The 21503-nt window shown below is 36.3% G+C and overlaps 1 protein-coding gene across 1 annotated transcript in view; it reads left to right on the plus strand.

Moving 5' to 3' along the window:
• The window catches only part of LOC147067215 (uncharacterized), a 65734-nt gene that overhangs the window by 8940 nt on the left and 35291 nt on the right, over positions 1 to 21503 (plus strand). Inside the window, exons 4-11 of the mRNA XM_085954925.1 lie at positions 1314 to 1519; positions 3010 to 4486; positions 5664 to 5927; positions 7377 to 8100; positions 14737 to 14956; positions 18243 to 18579; positions 19328 to 19533; positions 19870 to 21340. Of these exons, the coding sequence (XP_085811051.1) occupies positions 1314 to 1519; positions 3010 to 4486; positions 5664 to 5927; positions 7377 to 8100; positions 14737 to 14956; positions 18243 to 18579; positions 19328 to 19533; positions 19870 to 21340 (4905 nt within the window). The remainder of the gene's footprint in view (positions 1 to 1313; positions 1520 to 3009; positions 4487 to 5663; positions 5928 to 7376; positions 8101 to 14736; positions 14957 to 18242; positions 18580 to 19327; positions 19534 to 19869; positions 21341 to 21503) is intronic.

Consider the following 21503-nt stretch of genomic DNA (forward strand, 5'->3'; position numbering starts at 1 on the left):
GTTGTATGCACACCCATAAAGGTTTCTGAATTAGAAAAATCATCATCTTCTTCTTCTTCTTTTTCTATTCTATATTTTTCTATTCGAATGGTTCCTATACCATTCATCCGATTGCAATGAAATTTTGGTAAGTGGTTGTATGCACACCCATGAAGGTTTCTGAATTAGAAAAATCATCATTTTCTTCTTCTTCTTCATTCTATCTTCATTTATTCGTATGGTTCCTATACCATTCATCCGATTGCGATGAAACCTTCGTCAGTTGTTGTGTTAACACCCGCAAAGGTTTCTGAATTAGTGCAACCATCTTCTTCTTCTATTCTATCTTCTTCTATTCGTATGCGTTCCTATACCATTCGTCCGATTGCAATGAAACTTTGGTGAGTTGTCGTGCGCACGCCTGCGAAGGTTTCTGAATTAGTATAACCATCATTTTCTTCTTCTATTCGAATGCGTACCTACACCATTCATCCGATTGCAATGAAACTTTGGTGAGTTGTCGTGCGCATGCCCACAAAGATTTCTGAATTAGAAAATCATCTTCTACTTCTATTCGTATGCGTTCCTATACCATTCATCCGATTGCAATGACATTTTGATCAAGTGTTGTGCCCTTGCACGCAAAGGTTTCCGAATTAGTACAATCATCTTTTTCTTCTTCTATTTGTATGCGTTCTTATGCCATTCATCCGATTATGATGAAATTTTGACCAGTTGTTGTGCGCACGCCCGCGAAGGTTTTTGAATTAGTACATCCATCTTCTTCTTCTTCTATTCGTATGCGTTCCTATACCATTAATCCGATTGCAATGAAACTTTGGTGAGTTGTCATGCGCATGCCCACAAAGATTTCTGAATTAGAAAATCATCTTCTTCTACTATTCGTATGCGTTCCTATACCATTCATCCGATTGCGATGAAACTTTTGTCAGTTGTTGTGCGCACACCTGCGAAGGTGAAGGCGAAGGTGAAGGAAAATTATATAAAATACAAAGTTTGTTGTTTGTTTGTTCGATCTAATTTTGTTTTTTTTTTTTTTACTACATATTAATAACATTAATAACGTTTTCATATTTTGGATTCGATTTTACTTTAGTGTTCTTATGTTTGACCTTTACTCCTATTAGAATTATTTTCATATTGCCATATTCTATTACACAGATATTTTAATATTAAAAAAATAATTACCTTTTATTATTTTTCAAATATCTAAGATAAATATAACCACGAAGCGACCCTGTGCGAAGCCGGGTACTTCAGCTAGTCTTTTATAAAAATTTTCGCTTTATGTTCTATTTATTTATTTATTATAGGTTAGTAATATACCAAGTAATCAAACAGCTCTTCAGTTGGCCCTGTCTCAGTTGAACTTGACGTGCGCTCGCCACTTGTTGGAGGCAGGGGCCAGGATCTGCACTTGCAAAGTGATGGCAAAACAGGCCGATGCTCAGTATTGTTCATCCACTATGGACGCTTGTGGATCAGCTCTACAAGACGATAATCTCCCAGAAGACAAGAGGTTTCCATGCATTCATTACTTGTAGTGTTCATAGTCCTGAAAATTTCAATACAGGCATGCTGCACGATTTGTTGAAAATTCTATATTGAAAATGTTGGCACCCCGGGATGCTTGAATATTTGGTTGAGTTATTTCAGAAAATGTTCATTTAAAAAAATATAAATATGTCGAACTTTTTCCAAGTGGTCCCTTATGTGGTTTCCTTATCAAAATTACGATTATTTGTGATTGTTTCACTTCTATTACTAATCAGACTACTGATGCATTACACTACTATCATAGGGTCCCATGTTGTAGTGCGAAAAAGAAAAAAAGGGGGTTAAATATAGTATTTTTCTTTGACTGTTATGTTGTTATTCTTATTAGTGATATATAAATTACAGATTATATTAGTTGTTTTTTTTACAATTTTCGCTAGAGGAAGTGAAAATTTAATATAATATGACAGGCGAGGGTTTTTTGAAAAGAATACAAATATTAAATAATATTATGTATGTATATTATGTAATAGCTTATGTGTTTTTTATAGCAATTAATATGTAATGTGTCAAATAATGTACCAAGGCAACGTTCCACTATTATGCATATTTAAAATGGCTATTCTACACCCACGATGGCCGCGTGGCTTAAGCGCCGGTATATAGTGTCGAGGGTCCTAGGTTCAAATCCTGGGTCTGGCAAGTACACACATTGTTTTTCAATTTGTGTATGAGTCAGAGGTATGGACCTAATAGGTTGAGCAAGTGGCTGACATCCATTTCTCGTAAAAATAAAATCTGTTAATACAAACCTCCACTCTGTGGAGGCCCATATGATCCTATTAGGAACGGATATGGTCAAAAAAAAAAATCAAGTCAATTTTTCTCAAATCAAGATTCATTCTCATTCAATTTTTTCTTCTCGGCTATCTTAAATGAACATAAATACAATAAAAACCTTTTAAGTTATTATAATATAATATACTTAATATTATACACCCTCAGTAACAATAGGCATAGTCGTAAAATATTTAATTTCCACGGAAAATACTCACGGTAGTTTTTGTATTCATATTCTTTTCATTATTTGGCGTTTGTCACCCCTAAACAGTCTGTGTCGTGCCTATCCCCAGAAGGTGTCACACTTGTATATTATACTGTTATAATATGCGGTAACATTATTTAAATCCAAGCGCTAGTCATATGTATAAATAATATTATGCGAGTGGGTATCTAACGATTGGATTATATAAATTGGATTATGTCAGCTTATAATGTCGTGGGTCCTAGGCTCGAATCCCAGGTCTGGAAAATTCACATGTTATCTTTCAATGTGTGTTTGGACCCAGAGTATGGACCTAATAGGACTGAGGAAGTGGCCCACATCCATTTCTCGTAAATCTATTAATAAAACATCCACTATGTGGATGTCCATAATCCTCTTAGGATCGAACATGGTGATATAATATTATGTTTATTATGTATTATTAAGAACTGAAAATTATATTACAGATATGCGGAGGCAGTTAAAATGCTTATAGAGTATGGCAAAAGGAAGACCAAAATTCCGAAGCGGCGACTTTGCATAGGATATTACAAACCCGAAGGAAAGAAACGCACGGCACTCCACAAGGCTGCTTCAATAGAGGACGGGGAGGTGACAAAACTTCTTCTAGATGTTGGCTTCAGTTCTCAGCAGATGGACGATTCCAATGAAGCCCCCATTTACTACGCTGTGACTCATAAAAACATTACGCCACTTCAATATTTGACGGAGGCATCTGACATAAATAGCGACGTACTACATTCCATTTTGAAACTTGCTGTTAGAAACAATTGGATTCCTGGAGTCCACATAATTTTGAATGCTCTTACAAAGATGAGCGTGAGCATTGATAAAACATTTCAAAATGGAGACACGGCTCTACATTTCGCCGCAGGGATAGGTAACGAGGAGATAGTAAATTTAATGGTCGCCACGTTTAGAGCTCAGCATCTGTCGATAGATATAAGAAATCTGTCTGGGTACACCCCGTTGCACAAAGCGGTGATGGCCGGGGCCGCGTCTTGCGTCCGAGTTTTGCTGCATCAGGGCGCCGCGTTTGACATTGAACTCAACAACGGGCGTAATGTGCTACACGTGGCCGCCAGAAGAGGAGATCACGAAGTACTCGCCGAACTGCTTGAAACAACGAAACTATTCGAGAAGAGTTCAGAATTTATTAGCAAGAAAGACGATGATGGACTGTCTCCTTTGCATTGGGCATCGTTTGCAAATAGTTACAAATGCTTAAAACTTATTTTCGAAGCGGGTGCTAATCTTTACACTCTCGGATCGGAGGGTTGTTTTCACGGCTGTACAGTTCTGCACATGGCTGCGATGAACAATAGTGTTAACGTGATCCGAATGATCTTCACAATAAACCCATCGACAATACAATGTATAGATGGCGAAGGACTGTTACCATTCCACAGGGCCATAATAAATGGCCACCGCGAGACTACCACCCTGTTTCTTCTGAGACAAGCGGACCTTTCTGACGTTATATCCGTGCGTGGCAAGCGACGTTCTGCAGTGGAAATAATATCAAAGAATTGGCGACATCCGAGAGAATACCTTGAACAACTCTTCGATATGCATATTGTTAAAAATGAATACAGCCTAGACGACTCGAGATGTGTGGTGACGCTAAACTACTCGTTGCTTATTCCTCATAATACAGAAAAAAGTCCAAGGCGAATGAAAATACTTGAGAAAATGTTTGGGGGTGAATTGGGATTCGATGAACTCCTATTGCATCCTCTCGTAGAGAGTTTTTTACATTTGGAATGGAAGAGATTAAGGAAGTTTTTCACAGGGATAGTTGCAATGTACGCCCTTTTCTTGTTTTTTATTACATGTTTAGTTATTGATAGGTATGATGGCAATACATTTTCCATCGTTTGGGAAATACTCTCATGGATTAATATTATCTTTATAGTTTTAATGGTGAGTTCATATTTTTCTAGATTATATGTAAATTAATTTAAATAACATATTACACGTAATATATCGAGATCGATGCTAAAATTTAATTAAAAACTATGTAATATAATGTAAATACCATCCAAAATATTAATCGACTTTACTTATGACTACATTCTTAACTCAACAAACCTATATTTAAATTAGCTGTTTATTCAAAAAATCCATTAATCATATTTAAAATGTAATGTACTAAATATTATATAGCATAGTTACGATATGCCAAGCTTTTTCTATTCCCGATCTCCCCTCCTGGGAAATGATTAATTAATATTCGCACCCCCTGCTACAGTACATAATATCAGCATAAGTCAATTAACGTTTATTTTTTGAACAGCAGATTTTAACTCAGTGCATAAAACACTACCATAAATATTCAGCAAATAATAAAGAAAAAATAAATAGTAAAATCAATCCCAACTGTAAACATAAAATTCAATGAGTTACTTCGTTGTTTCTGTTGCACATCCATAATTTTGGCGCGTGATTTTTTTTTAAATTAGTAATAACTATGTCCTTGCTTTTTCATACAAGGTGGTTGTTAGTAATTTTGAAAAATCAAAAACACCCAGGCTTTGGGAAAAACACATAAATATTAATAGTATGTCCTCACCGGGATCGAACCCAGAACTCTCGGGTGGAAGGCCAGCGCCTTACACACTGCACCACGCGAGCTGGAGAGAATTTGCTGCCATTTGAAACTCTTCAAGACATAGATTCCTAGATATTATCTTGATTGACTAACTAAAGACTATTGAATTCACACACACCAGAACGTTATTTTTAATGAAATGAGGTTACGGAATGTTTTTGCACTAACTCTTCGGAACATACCCAATTCTTATTGCTTTCAAATTACATTTCAAGACCTTCAGTCTTCATCGTCTAGCATTTTTGATAAGTCGTATTCTTGTAATAAATCAGAAGTTAAAAATAATATATATATATACCTACCTACCTTTTCCTATTCTCGCCGAATATATTATGTTTACTGTACATTCTTTCCAATTTTGTCGAACGCCCTGAAATGTTAAATCGGGGGGGGGGTTTGAAGGTTGGTAATCAATGACATATAGTATTAGATATGAGTGATAATATTCAGACAAAACGGGAGACATACTAATGGCATTGTACTTTGCAGGAATGTTTACTAATAAGTGAATCGAAATCGATACGGTACCTGGGAGAGTTGGAGTGCGTTGCGAAAGTGACCTCACTGGTACTTGCAATAGTGCTCCTAATAGACTGTAGCGTCCTTAAAAGTGACCACGAAAGAGATGCCTCCCGCGCAATGTCTTCCCTCGCCGTCCTCGCCGCCTGGACCCAATTGGGAATTCAATTCTCCAGACTTATCGACGGATTCTACTTTCAAATGTTTACTAGAGTGGCTGCCAGGGTGGCAAAGGTGATTTAATTACTTATTATAGTACTCCTGCCCTTGTGCTCAACCGTTAACTACTCTTACTAGTTAACCCTTCGCGCGAGCTAACCTAGAGCTATTTCTCGCATAATTCCCCACTTCGCTTTTAACCTAACCTAACCTAACCTAAGCTAAACTGACCACGTATTTGCCCATATATTTGCAAAATGGCGAACATTTTGAATATTTTTGCACGACTGACGAAATCCTTCACTAAAATTAATTTTCATTTTCCAAAATTTCAAGCATAGTAGAATGGTGTTAGATTCTTGTAGCAGTGCAGTCGACTCATTTAGGTATTGGTATCGTTACATTCAAATGCCACTAACACTGTTGCAAAGTGGTTTCGCCGTTGCCGCAATGCTGAAGAATCTGTCCTTGCTCTACCACAATTTTGCTATCTTGTTATGTATTTCTCTTCATTGGCTTCGGCGCTACTTCCCGTAAAAGGATTTGGTCTTATATATTGACTCTTTTCCTTTGTCAAGGCCAATCGTCCTCCACACAGACACTCTACCACATTCTTGGCCTCCGACTAAGTCGCTTCCGCAGAGACAACAACCTGGTCAGGATCTTTGGAGCCCTGTCATAATTCGCTCAATATGGCCCACCTAGTACAGTCCTTAACTGGGTATAGATATCAACCAAACGCCAACTTGAAACAGCTTCTTTATTTATGCAATGTTCGGCTGCGGGATAGCGAATCTAATAAATGACGATTAAAAAGACGACTACAGCGTATACAGAAATGAATAATAATGTAAATTTATAAATGCAGCTGGCCTGCTATAAGGACAGGGTCCGACAAGCCAGGTAAGCGGCAAGTGACGATCAATCTCTAATCATTGCCCCTTCCCGCTTTTCCTTTTACCTAAAGACGCCGTGTCGCCGAATTGCCTTGTGCTATTCTCCTAATAGCTGACTGGCAGCACATTTTGTCTTAGCAGGTAATCCGTTACATTATTATTTGATCCAATCCAGCGCTCGAATTGGAAAATTTTACGAACCAGAGCGCGTGATAATTTTACAAAAATATCAGCATAGTTATCTAATTTTATATGTATTTTATAAAAATAAGTTTGTTTGATTTTTCGTTATATGGCCTACCTAGCTCAGACGGTCAATTTATTTTTCTCACGAGACGGAGCGATAATTTTGAGGATTTTATGAACCGGAACGGCGCTCCGGTGCGCTCCTGTCCATTTCGAGCCCTGGTGGATTCAAATTAATGTTCACACCAACATAAAAAAATACAACTATATCTGAATTGTTTCGTATTAAATGTAAGGTAGTTATAGGACCGATAGAAGTCGGTTCCGGCCTAATCCTCGAAGCGGAGTCATTTAGTTAGATGATATAAAGTATTGAACCACATATTATTATCATCGGTACAAAAATTAAATCAATAACAAGATAATTTATGTATATTTTTAGGTTATGGTTCTATTTGGCTGGTTTCCCATCGTTGGATTTGGACTGGCTTTTTGGATATTGTTCAAAGGAGATGCACCATTCCAGACATGGACGGATTCCATTGTGAAAACTATTGTCATGATGACTTCCGAATTCGATTACTCAGATATATTTAAAAACAAGGACATGGATCCGTTTTGGATTGGCCGCATTATTTTCTTAGCATACATTGCTTCGGTCTCCATAGTTCTAATAAACCTTCTCATGGCGTTGGCGATCAGCGGCACTAAAGATTTGGAAATGGAAGGTAAAACCCAGAGATTGTTACAGCAAGTTCACTTCTTGGGAACTCTAGACGGCTTTGCGTTCAATATTGTTTGGAAAGTACTACCGACATTTATTTCCAAACACATTTCCAAGATACAATTCAGTCAACTCACATTATATCCAGGAAGAACGGGAGTTTGGAAATGGAAACACAACAACATAAGCGAAGAATCTGCGGTGAAAATTTTTAATCATTTGTCCTCAAAAGATGGCACAAAACAAAACTGTGTAACGTCAGTTGGTGTAGAACAAATTAACCTTTGGAAAAAGGAGATTTTAACTGAATGTGGCCATGCATTCAGTGGCCACATGGAGGCATTGAATAAACGTTTGGATGATATGACTAAGCTTCTGAAAAAGCGCAATGGTAATTCCTTCGGGCAATTTGAAAAAAGTGGCCGACCACGAAAAGGGAAAAAAACTAAGAAAATAAACTGAATTAGTGTAATGTCATTACAACTAAAAAATTACTCCTCTGCAGCTAAAACCAACCTTTTACATTTGAGAACATATTAAATACTCTTTACAAAACAGTGACCTTTCTTTTATTGTGGTGATTTATTCATTCATAGTCCTAACATTACGATTATATAGGTACATATTTTACCCATAGAGATAATCAATTATTACTAATAGGTACCTAAGGTATATTTATAATATTAATCAATTTGCGTTTACGTGGTAGATTTCCAATATAATGAATGGCTTTATAACAAAGCTTTTCTTAAATCTACGATAATTGAGTTATTTAAAGTACAGTAAAGTTTTTCCGGAATATGAGCCCATCTTTAGAGTCATCTTACTGCTCGACATGGCTATCAACATAAATAACTTAACTATCGTAGAATTACTTAACAAAAAGAACAGCTTTGTTTTAAAACCACCTTTATAATACTTTTAATTAAATCAAGTTTTAATTAAAGAAACTAATAAATAATTAGGTAGGTGTTGCCGTCAGCTTATTAGCATTGAAACAGGTGAGATACCTCTTGGATACCAAGTTGCAACTCTGAGGGTCAGACCGATTTTAAAAGCACTTCCCTTTCAGCCAACATTTGGAGACACTCATATTAGATGTGACATTGTGACGGCATCTTGCAATTTATTCATGTTATATCGAATACTGCTGCGATATTACTATTCTACCAATCTGTCTTACCTAAATCTTCGTCTTACTAAAAATCATTTCATGTCCGTCGAACTACAACTTTCTAGTAAATAAATGATAATAATAATAATAAATAAAGTAAATGTAACTACACCACTCTTGTGTAAAAGAAATAACATAGATTAACACTGTGCAAGCTCTTTTTCTGTTGTATCTTGGGAATCGCAAGCGTTCAGTTTTTATTTATTAATATAAAGTAACTAGCTGACCCGGCAAACGTTGTTCTGCCATATAAATTATTTATAGTGAATATGTTGGTTGTTAAATAAAAAATAACGAATGTATCGTAAGTGTGTAGGGATGGGATCTATGACAGAAAGAGGAATAGAGCGCTGTAGACGATGACCGCCGATAAAAACAAAAAAACATCAACCATTCATTTTCTCAATTCAAAATGAGTAATGATGTTCATAATGAATGAATTACCTGTGACAGGATCTCGTTGTTTAATGTTTATGCAATATCCGTCTTGTCCCTTCCACAAAATTAGCGGATATTGGAGAGCGTCCTATGAACGGTGTGTGTCAGCGATGAACTCCAGATTATTGTTTCTTCTTCGAATCACGATTTCTCGCGTCGATGTGCGGTCGCCAACCATGATTCCAGCAATGTCGTCAACAACAGTCGCATTGAATCGACGTACGTGCTCTCCAGCTGGTGTTTTATCAGGATTGATGACAATAGCGTGATTGTCACTTTGCAATTCGTGCATGTGTGCTTTGAAGAATTTCAATAATTCATTGTGCTCATTCAACAGGGCGTCCAGTTCGCCGACGATGCGCCTGGCATTAGGCGAATTGAGGCTATTGTAGCCGCAACGTGCATCCACATGATTGATGTCCTCACCGCCGCGCCCATGAAGTAGATTTGTAAAAATGTATGTGGTTCGTTTGGCATTGGCAGCAATGAGCCTACTTTGTGGTATACTTGGCCTTTGATTTTGAACGTAGAATGGAATTGTTGACCATTTGCCGCAGTATTGTGAACTATTTCTGTTGCTCCGGACGAAGTCATTTGGAAGCATGAATTGAATGTGCGAATGTACTTCAGGAACAGGTTTGAATCTAGAACCGTGCCGATGAGCAAGCCGTTCAATGGTTCTGGTGGTATCCCAATTTCTGGTAGTTGCACTTTTCCTGATGCGCAACATATCCCGGCTGACTCATGTTTGAATTTGAGCGCATGGCAATGGGGACATTCTTTGTCCATAGCACTAATCAGCACTTTCGGATGAGCGGAATATTCAATATCTGGCTCGTACTCGAATGCGAGACGAAGGAACGAAGCGGATGTAAATGTTCGATGTACTTGCTGGCGTTGTCGGTCATTTGCTCTGCGTGTGTTAACTACGAACCGGCGCGCTTGGCTCCGTTCCAATTGTCGTTGTTGATTTCGTTCAGCTCGTGCCTCTTGTGATTGAGATGCACGCAATTGAGACATGCTTACACGCACGTTTTTGTTATCTTGTTGGATTTGTTCGTCTATTCTTTCTGCTCTACTATTTCGCATGTTTATTGCTTTATTCGTTCGACGGCCTAAATGGCCCCCCTTGCGTCTTGCTGGCATTGTGTACTGTAATACACGCACATAAAAATAGATAAATTAAAATAAATCGTACAAAATTTTGCACGCACTGCGTTGTGATATGCCGAATGAAATGTCAAAATGACGTGACGCTTCTCTTGAATTCTTCTCGGACGTAGCGCCATCTGTCATTCAACAACATAAATAATTTCGTTCTGTTTGAAATACGAACGACGGTTAAATTTGTTCATACAAAAATAATAAAATCGCGATTAAAAAATGGGAGGGTGGGGGTAGGAGGGTAAAAATTTGGGGTTATAGGTAATTTTTTATGCCAAATAATAAAAAAAAACAAAAAAAAAATTGTCAAAAAAATAAAAGAAAATTTTTCTGGATAGAGATACCCTAATCACCTAGCGGTATGAAATATACTTGTTGACCTATTCTCATACCTAAAAAATATACATTAAAAAAATCATAAAAATCGGTCGAGCCATTTCGGAGGAGTTCGACCACAAACATCGTGACACGAGATTTTTATATATATAGAGATAAAAACAGAACTGAATTGTAGGTACGTTGTTACGTAGGTACATATTTCAACAAATAACAATTTACAGTAGTTACCTACTTATTAGTTAAATTACTTCTCACCATCTGAATGATATATTCAAAAATGATCCCCTGTTGTCCAGTGGCGCACTTAGGATTTAATATTGGGGGGAGCCAAGTAGGAGGGTTAAATATATTCTTCGTGCAAATGAAAGAAAACATTTAAGTAGTAGGGTTTTAAAATTTTATTTACAGAACAAGATCAAGTTTTCTTTTCTTTTTACAAATCTCTTGAATTACTTCGGCCGTGGTTACTTTAATCTTTCTGTGTATAAAAAGTAATACCTGTCCATTTTAATCTTGACTGCGTCATGGTAGACATTAGGTATGTTTTTAAAAGGCGTAAGGTTGAAAATGATCTTTCACTGACGCATGTTGTGACGGAAAGTGTTCCAAATATTTAAAGTAAATTAAAGGTGTTGGGGTAGGTACCTAAATCGTTTTGTCGCATTTTGAAATGGCATCAACAGCAATTCTGCGTGGAGTGACTGCATTTGATTTATCGAACTTTTTATACCATAATTTCAAATCGGCGTTCAAGATTACTAGATTTGTAGAAGGCATATAATATCACGGTCATAAAATTCGCACAGCTCACGAAATTCTTCCAATGCACTTTCTGTTGGAACATCTTTTCCGTTTGGAAGAAGAGTTAAAAACTGCTTCAGTACTTTGCGATGTCGCATGAAACGTTCATTGAGCTGATTTAATATTTGGTCAATAAATAGAACAAAGTTAGTTCTTCTGAAATACTCTTCACTGAATCAGCTGGAACATTACACCTCACTGTTTGTTTCCGTGTAGCTCGTGGTTTTTTTTTTATTTCAACGTTCAAGTTATTGGCTTTTGCACACGCTTCATCATAAATAACTTTAAATGAAGATTATGTTGTTTTTCGAACGGTATTATTTAGTACACCCACAACATCATCAACAAAAGTTAGGGCAGTTAAAAGGTCACTGTCTTATTTTTGCAATATGACAACAGTGTTGTCCATAATAAACCAAGTGTCTAGTAAGTACCACCACCTAAAGATAGGTCCATAAGCTTAGAATAGCACATCGTCGTATGAGGAGACGCATGCTAGGACGTTAGGTGTAAATGCGTGACGAAAAACGATATAATTGGTTAAGAGAACAAATCTGAGGTATACGATGTAATAAAGTTTGCTAAAACAAACAGTTGAAATTGTCCCTCTGAGGCGGACGAAACCGGTCCTAATCTATTGATTAAAAGTGGAATAAGTACTACAAAAAAAATGCGTTTTCTTAGATTAAAACAACAATCAAACTTAAATTATTAACGTGAAGCCTAGTCGTTCGGTGGTAAGTACTCAAGGGGTAAAATAGTTACGTTTGTCAGGTTAATCCAAAAGCCACTAGATGACCAAAATAATAAAGGCAACGCAACGCATACGACCGAATAGAATGGAATCGAATTCATCCAACAGGGAATTGGCCAAGAATGATGAAGGTTGATAATAGAATATGTTAGACCAAGAGACTTGTTAAACAAGTTAAACCCACCAGTCAACTATCGTGAGGAGCAACCATCCACTTTAAAGAGCAATTACAAAGAACGATTCAGCTACCAACTCAATCGTGTTAGCAGTTGATTTGATTGGCCCATAATACACGCTTAGTTGGTGGTGTGAACAATTATAAGTAAAGAAACAAATGAAATGTAGACTATATTCTAGAATTTCAAGTTAAAAGTTGGTGATTGTATTTACTAGAATATTATTTTTGTTTTGTATTATTATTGTCTGTTAAAATAATAAATATAGTCATTATGTAAATGTCAAAACTGTGTTGTTAGGTATGTCAAACGCAACCCAGGACAAGCTCGCGCGTATAGCTCGCGTGGCCACTCATGGAAGCTCAAGGTTACGAGGATATTTTCGTATGTTTCCGGTAATCTTGAACACGATCGTGCCCAAAAAATAGGAATTGTTCCAATTCCCTCACAACTGCTCACGAGTTCAGTGAACGACTTAAAAGTGACTTTTCAATATCGGGGGCAATCGTGGCAGACAGTCAGTTGGCCTGAGAATCTATCGATGTAATTTGAGCTTAAGAGTCGTTCGGAAGATATGTCTGTCAAGAACTGTCAACTTACTCAAATATAGTACGTTTAACAAAAAACTTTATTTTTAAAATCAATATAATCGAGTTCTACCACGTAAAGGCCAATTCGATTAACTTAGTCATGTTAGGTGTCCTTTGTTTTAATGACCAGAATATGGTTACTCTCATTTAATACACTATAATATTACGTAGATGCATACCTATCTTTCATCAAAAACTTCGGAAGTAAAATATGTCTCACTGTAATGTGGTGACCTAAACCACTATCGTAATGCATCCTTTTCCGCAATATTCTCAACCTGTGTGGTAACGAGAACGAATAAACTATGTTTGCATAATAAGTTTCCCTTCTGGGAAACCTTATAGTATGTACAATAAAATGTGTGATTGGTAGAAATTGTGCGATCTATTATAACTTGGGAGCTTAAAAAAATAGATTTAATTTAAAACCATCTCGAAATTTATCTGTAACGGCGAACGTTAAAACAAAATATGTCGTCACCTCAATACTACACCTAGATAACTTCGATGTTACATTATTTATTTTAAAATTAATTAATATCTACTGTGTATATATCCTCATGGATTTCGTCATCGTAACCGAACCTCCCTTGATGCTACAAAAGCGATCTACATGCTGCAACTCTCACATGATACGAGACGGGGCGGGGCCGATGGTCTGAGGAAATTGTGAGACTTTGTAACTTCGTTGCTGGAGCGTTATTAAGCACACACTGTTATGACTGAGGGTGGAAGAATCCAATGATCAACAGGAACCAGCAGCAAAGAAGTATTTTTATTTTAAAAATGGATGACACAACATAGGACATTTAACAATAATTATTATATAAATTAGATGTTTAATTAAAATTCATTGATATCTCCATACAATTTTCTTATAAAAGCTATTTTTTCTAATGACTGTATCGATCTGAAACATTCACTGATAAGATTTCTCATAGGCGGTTTTCAGAAAATTAATTTTATAAAAAATGAGTATCGTCGGTTTACTTGTCGAGATAATGAAATTTAAATATTGCATTAGTACATTTCATCGTTTCGCGAGAGTTGGGTCTCTTTCGATAGGTCAGGGCGGAGCCCCACTGATGCAATATAAAAGAATTAATAAAGAGACTACATATCAATATAATATGGCCGTGATCAATATCATACTGCATCATAAAATCAAATTTGACATGCCTACACATTTTTTTTTATAGTGCCTACTATAATAGTAGACATAATTATCGTAACTTTGGAAAACACTGCTTTATGCGGTATGGTTGATAAAAATAATCTAATTACTATTTGATAGCTCGTTATTAGTGACATTGCGCAAAGTAAATACTTTCATAAGTTTACCTATATAATAAAATGTTTGATTCGCATTAAAGTTCAGTTTTCTGTTAAAATAATATTAATTTGTGATAACGAATTATTAAGTCTATGAAAAGGGACAAGGCTACTAGTGATTAATAGTAATTAAATTGAATGCAATATGCAATAATTGAACTACAAAATTTGACAATGGATAGCGAAGTCAGTGAAGATGAGCAAACAGAATTTCTCCCCAAAATTAACTACCAACACGACAGCATTGACATTGAAATGGGAAACGTGACTAAAAACACTGGCACTCATTCAACAATCATTACTAATGCAGATCTTGCAAAGTTTGCTAAAAGTGACGGTATTATGATAAGCATTGTAGATACAGATAGTCTGAAGAAAAATGTATCATTCGGTGAGGAAACTTTCGAAGAAGAAGAAATACAGTCAAACGTCGAAATTATCAACATGGTAGAAATGAATTCGGAAACTGCCACTTACAACACGGAACTTTTCAAGTGTGTCGAGCAGGACCGTCTAAAATCCGCTACTTGGTAAGGATGCATAAATTTGATCAAGACGTTCATTTTTTTCTGATACTCGTGCCATTATGCAGTGCTCCATCATTTGAGTTTATTCTAGACAGATTCCTAGATGAGAGTTTTGGTAGTTTTTTTGTTTTAAAGCCCGATTAGTAAAAGTTTTAGGCTGGGGACTCAAGGTTAATAAATAAACTTGATGATATTCATAAGTAGGCTTCTTCTTAGGTATTTAAATTTTTTTTGAGTGGTCCTACAACAAAATATCAATGTTAGCACCTATTTTTAAATATTTTTGGATTATTACATATTCTAGGTTTAAGCACATAATTATTGACAAATATTTCGTTTCATTTTTGGAAAAACACACTAATGAAAAGGTGCCAGATGAATCGACAATCAGAAAAAAATATATGAGAAGTTTGAACGAATTGCAAATCTCTGAAATAAAAAAAAAAATCGGTCTACAACAAGAATCTATGGATATCAATTAATTGAAGTTAAACAACAGACGTTAAAGGACGATACATTGCCAATGTTATCATTGGTATTTTGGATGTAGTTGAAAACCTCTACAAACAAAAATTTCTTTTGAATGTGGCTGAACTAGAAAAAACCAATCATTCTACAATAGCTAGACTTTTCGATGACTCCGTGAAAATATTGGGTGAACATTTTGATAATGACAGAATATTATTGTTTGTTTTTGATACCGCCCCTTACATAGTGAAAGCTGCAAAAGCTATTAAAGTATTTTATTTTATCCAAAGTTATTACGTGCTACCTGTATCGTTCACGGATTGCACAAATTCGCTGAAGAAATCAGAGGAATTTTTCAAGAAGTAAATCGTCTTGTATCCAGTATGAAGAACGTTTTTTTAAAGGCACCATCACGAATTCAATTTTTCAAACTAAAAGAACCAAGCTTTTCACTACCCCCTCAACCCGTGATAACAAGGTGGGTAACTTGACTTAGTGCAGTAAATTACTATACTGCGAATTTGGAAAAATTACAAGAAATTATGGAGATTCTTGATGAGGAAGATTCTAACTCTATTTCGATAGCAAAATAAATAATGGGAAATCATAAATTGGCATTCATCCTTTCAAATTATGGTCATCTGGTAAACACAATTGAAATGTTAGAAATTAGAATCATCTATAAAGTCACTAGTGGTGCAAATTAATATTTTAAACAATACTGTTGCTAAAATAAGAAATGTTCCTGGACCAATTGGAATCAAACGCTGCAGAGCATTAAAGCTGTTTTGGAAAATCCATCAGATGTCTCAGATGTTTCATTTTTTTCTACTTCAGAAATAGTTTCATTTACATACGCAATAATAACATCGGTAGAAGTGAAAAGAAGTTTAGCTATGTATAAAAATTTGCTAAGATCAAATCGTCAAAGATTCACTTTCGAAAATTTGAAGCATTAATTTATTATTTATTGTAATAAAGCGTTTTCTGTTTCTGAATAAATATTAAATTAAACTGTTGACATAAATATATATGATTTATTGTAATACTTACTTAAATTTTTAGCACCGATTTTTGTTTTTTAGCACATAAATATGAAATTTTAATAACATATTTTCCAATTATACCTACATATTTTAGGTAAGTTATTCATTTTTAGAACCTAAAAATTCCAAGCCTACATAAGTGAATAGTACATAATATCATCAAAACTGATTGCAAATATTTATTTGTTTTTTTTTTGTATGATTTTACCCAGGCTTTGACTGCGACTCGCTGTCATATGGCCTATACTCATCTAGAAAAAGATCCGCCGATCAGGTCCTCACTCCAATTATGTTAAAAAACTTTACAATTTTGCCAAGCTCGACGGTCGACATTCTCAAAGATATCCGCAATTCTCAGCTGTACTCTGTGACTTTCATATTTAGGGCACTGTAGGTACCTTTGAACATGATCTTAGTTGCCCATAGTTATCGCTTGGAAGACATTTTATAGAAACCGGTTAGATACATCTCTTGAAATTTTCGTTTTAGTATGTTATCACGCCACAGATTAATCACTTATAGTAGTATCAGGTCAGAAAATAATTATCGCCTGAAAACTTGGTGGGTATGGAGATTTCACAATTTTCATTTTTTGGAAACATACTCTGCGTACTAATTAGAAATTTTAAAGAGTTCAAAATCTAAAACCATTTTTAATTTCTGGGTCGTACCAAAAGAGGCAACAGGTAAGAATTGTCAGGCTGGTCAGGTTTGGCGACCTTTCTTCTAGAATCTAGACACTTGACTGGTATTTGGTACATTTGTAATGCTCATGGCCATGTGTAAGTCCTCATCGCTATAAATTCTATTCCCACTGACCCAAAGAAACTATCCGACATTGACGCATGCTTGAATGCAGTGACGTCCCGTGGGGGTAGGCAGATTGATTGTCGCTTGGGGACGGCAGTTACTCAAATGGCGGCAAATCGAGGAGAATCATTAGGTATATATAGAAAGCTACCTAAACTTAGTAATAACGGAAATATCTTTCCATTAAAAAAATCAGATCACTGGTTGGAAACAAAATAATATATCTATTAATTAGATAAGTACTATACAATTTTCAACAGGACTTTATTTTTTTGTCGGGTTCACGATGTCTAGTTAAATTCCGTTGTCCTTGGACGTTACGTTCTTCACAGTCACTCGCGAGTTATGGAAATTGTCAGGTGTATTTTTAAATGTACCTATCTGAAACCGTAGACTTGTAATATTGTGTATTGAAGCAGAGATGCATTTCAGTTAGATTTAGTAGTATAGGTACCTATATTTTGTTAGTAATGTATCCATACAACACAATTCTTAGATATTGGAGTCATGAAAGGATGATTAAAAGTACTGTATAAAAAAATGTGGCGGCATTTTGTCTAGTGACGTCACTGCTTGAATGCTCACGTTTGAACTAGACTGCAAACATAGTTTTAGCAATCAGAAATTGTTCAACTACCAATAAACTGTTTTGGTTTAAACTTTTTTTACCCAAATATTATGACTACCCAAATATATGACTGCCCAAAACTAGTAGGTATGCGCATCTCCGTTGGATGCATTCACCCATCCATTATCTTTTCAAACAAATCTGTAGTATCAGTATAGTAGGTAAGTGTTTATTGCAATGTATAATATCTAGTAATGTGGAACCTTTCAGCTTTCTAAAGGAAATGAACTGTTTTATATGAACCCAGTGAAATATAGTCGTAAACCGTACAAAACGCTAAAAATGTGAACTTTTATCATAAAGACTGGGTACATTTTGTAATCTGATTGAATTACAGTAATCTTGATTCTGGAGCAAGCCCTGACGCGACCTGCTATCTCCGAAGGATATCCGTCTGTCACATGGCTGCATACTTTGGATCTGAACAAGTCCTCGGCCTGATCCTGGAGCGAGGGGCGAACCCGTTCCGCAGAGACTGCTTGGGCCGCACCCCGTTGCATTTCGCCGCGTGGCGCGGAGTCTCCACCTGCCTGCTGATGCTTCTCAACCACGCTTTCGATGATCCAGCGGATAGAATAAAATTCATAGAGGCTGCGGAAGGCGGGGCCGATATAACTGATCCACTTTGGCTGGACTCACCGCATCTGCATAACTGCGTCGGCACTACATTCACCGTCAGTATAACAAAAATATTATTTTGAAAAAGTTAAATATTTTCTTTTTAATAACATTAAATACCATTGACGAGTTTGAACTAAAAACGAGTATTTAACTATTCTTATTAGAATCATTGGCATGTAGAATGTACCTATCGTTAAACACTTGATAGCGGGTCTAAAATGTTTTCAGCATGGTCGAATTGGTAACTACAAAAGGGTTAATAGTATCTGTATTAATAATGCTGAATATATTGTAAAATAAAATATAAATATATGCCTGCTGTTGAAGCTCTTGCATCAGTTAATAATTAATAAAATATACTGTTGTTTTCGATTGTATGCGATTGTTCATACACTGCTCTCGAATGCGGTCCACCCCGGTTCTCTTATTCGTGATTTGACTTAAATTAAAAAAAATATAGTTCAGATCCTAACAATTGACTTTGGGATCTAATTAATGAAAATTTAACATAATATTTGGTTCAACTTACCTGTGTAATTCGGCCTATTCCACGATGAATGTGTAAATTGACAACCACTTAAAATCCTATGCAAGATTAGCAGTTAAGTATTATACCCAATCAGAACGATTTAAATTAGAAAACAGTACGCAGTGCAATTCTCCGTCGACGACATCCACTCTTCTTTAATAATTTATATAACTCATTCTTGTTGTTTCAAATCAATGCTAATTCATATTACGATTTTCTCTTGGATCACAATATTATTTGCATTAGGGACTTTTTCTAAATCTTTCTTATAGGTGAGCAAGGTGAGATGTAATCAAACAGCCCTTCAACTCGCCCTGTCTCAACTACACTTGGAATGTGCCCGTCATTTATTGGATGCAGGAGCCAGAATTTGTACTTGCGAAGCGATGGCAGACCTGCCCGATGCCTATTTTTGCCCGTCCACTATGGACGCTTGTGGATCAGCACTACATGATAAAGATATAAAGGCAGATGAAAGGTTGACAATGATAATACATTTATTAATTAATAAGTACATTTGTATGATTGCCAAACATTTCAAAATTGCATAACCACATTATTTTTTACAATACTTCACCTAGCCAATTCCACTATAACAGTTTTCTGAGTTATCTCTTTCCAGCTGGACACATTGACCGTTGCTACCACTTGTGTAAAAAGTAAATGTTTTAGAAAAACACAACTTGTTAATTATTGTTTTGTATGGAATAGTTGCCATATATATTCACAAATTAAAAACTTGACTATGCTGGTTGTGGATATAGACATTAGACTAGACAATAGTTACTCTAACAGCTTATAATTATATTTTCAGGTATGTGGAGGCAATCAAAATGCTTATAGAGCATGGCCAAAAACAGACCAGAATTCTGAATAGGAGCTTCTGCGAGGGATATTACAAACGGATAGGAAAGAAACGCACAGCACTCCACAAAACTGCTCTATTAGATAACGGAGAGGCGACGAGATTACTTCTTGATGTTGGCTTCAATTCTCAACAGCTTGATCTATTGAATAATCCCCCAATACACTATGCAGTTACACATAAAAACATTATTCCACTTCAGCATTTTACCGAGGCTTCCGGCATCGATACACTAAAGTCCTCACTGAAACTTTCAATAATAAACAATTGGATGCCCGGAGTTATTTTACTTTTAAATGCTCTAAATACAATGAATGCAAATATCGACACAACGTATGAAAATGGAAACACCGTTTTACATTATGCCTCGCGGGTAGGTAACCAGTCAATTGTGAATGTGTTGATTGACACCTTCCGTTCTCAACATCTTTCGATAGATACAAAGAACGACTTGGGATTCACCCCGTTGCATGGAGCGGTACGCTCTGGTGCCGCCACGTGCGTCAGAGTTCTGCTGTACCAAGGAGCCGCGTTCGACGTAGAGCTCTACAATGGGCGGAACGTGCTACATGAGGCCGCCATGAGAGGAGACCATGATGTTCTCGCCGAGCTCCTCGAAACCACTAAACTGTTTGAGAAAGGTGCAGAGTTCGTAAGCAGAAAAGACTATGACGGCCTGTCCCCTATACATTGGGCTTCTTTCGCAAACAGTTACAAGTGCTTGAAACTACTGTTCAACGCTGGGGCTAATCTTTACACTCTCGGTTCGGAAGGTATCTATTCCGGTTTCACAATTCTGCACATGGCTGCGATCAACAATAGCGTTAACGTAATCCGAATGATCTTCACAATAAACCCATCCATAATAAAATGTACGGATTGCGAAGGACTGTTACCATTTCACAGGGCCATAATAAACGGTCACCGCGAAACTTCCACATTGTTTCTTCTGAGAGGAGCAGATCTTTCAGACATTATATCAGTGAGTGGCAAGCAACGTTCTGCGGTGGAAATAATATCAAAAAATTGGCGGCATCCAAGAGAGTACCTCGAAGACCTGTTCGATATGCATATTATTAAGAATGAATTCAACCTAGACGACTCGAGATGTGTGGTGACGCTAAACTATTCGCTGTTTATTCCTCAAAACGCAGAGAACAGTCCAAGGCGAATGAAAATTCTTGAGAAAATGTTTGGAGGTGAATTAGGGCTCGACCGACTCCTACTGCATCCCTTCGTAGAGAGTTTTTTGCATTTGGAGTGGAAGAGACTGAGGAAGTTTTTCACCATAATTGTTGCAGTGTACGCACTTTTCTTGTTTTTTATTACATGCTTAGTTATTGATATGTATGACGACGATACATCTTCCGTTGTTTGGAAAGTGTGTTCATGGATAAATATCATCTTTATAGTATTAATGGTGAGTTGTTATTTCTAGCTACTATATAAATGAGATTAAATTAGGTATATAATTAACTTATTGCAGATATTCCAATTTAATCAATTCAATCGATTTAATTTTAAACTGTCTATGCAGTGTTCACCTAAGGCTGCGCGCACACGGCAAAGCGAAGTTTCGGATT

This window comes from Rhyacophila brunnea, unplaced genomic scaffold (genome assembly GCF_057557595.1).
Source record: "Rhyacophila brunnea isolate RB1 unplaced genomic scaffold, BYU_Rbru_1.0 scaffold_4, whole genome shotgun sequence".
Lineage (NCBI taxonomy): Eukaryota > Metazoa > Arthropoda > Insecta > Trichoptera > Rhyacophilidae > Rhyacophila > Rhyacophila brunnea.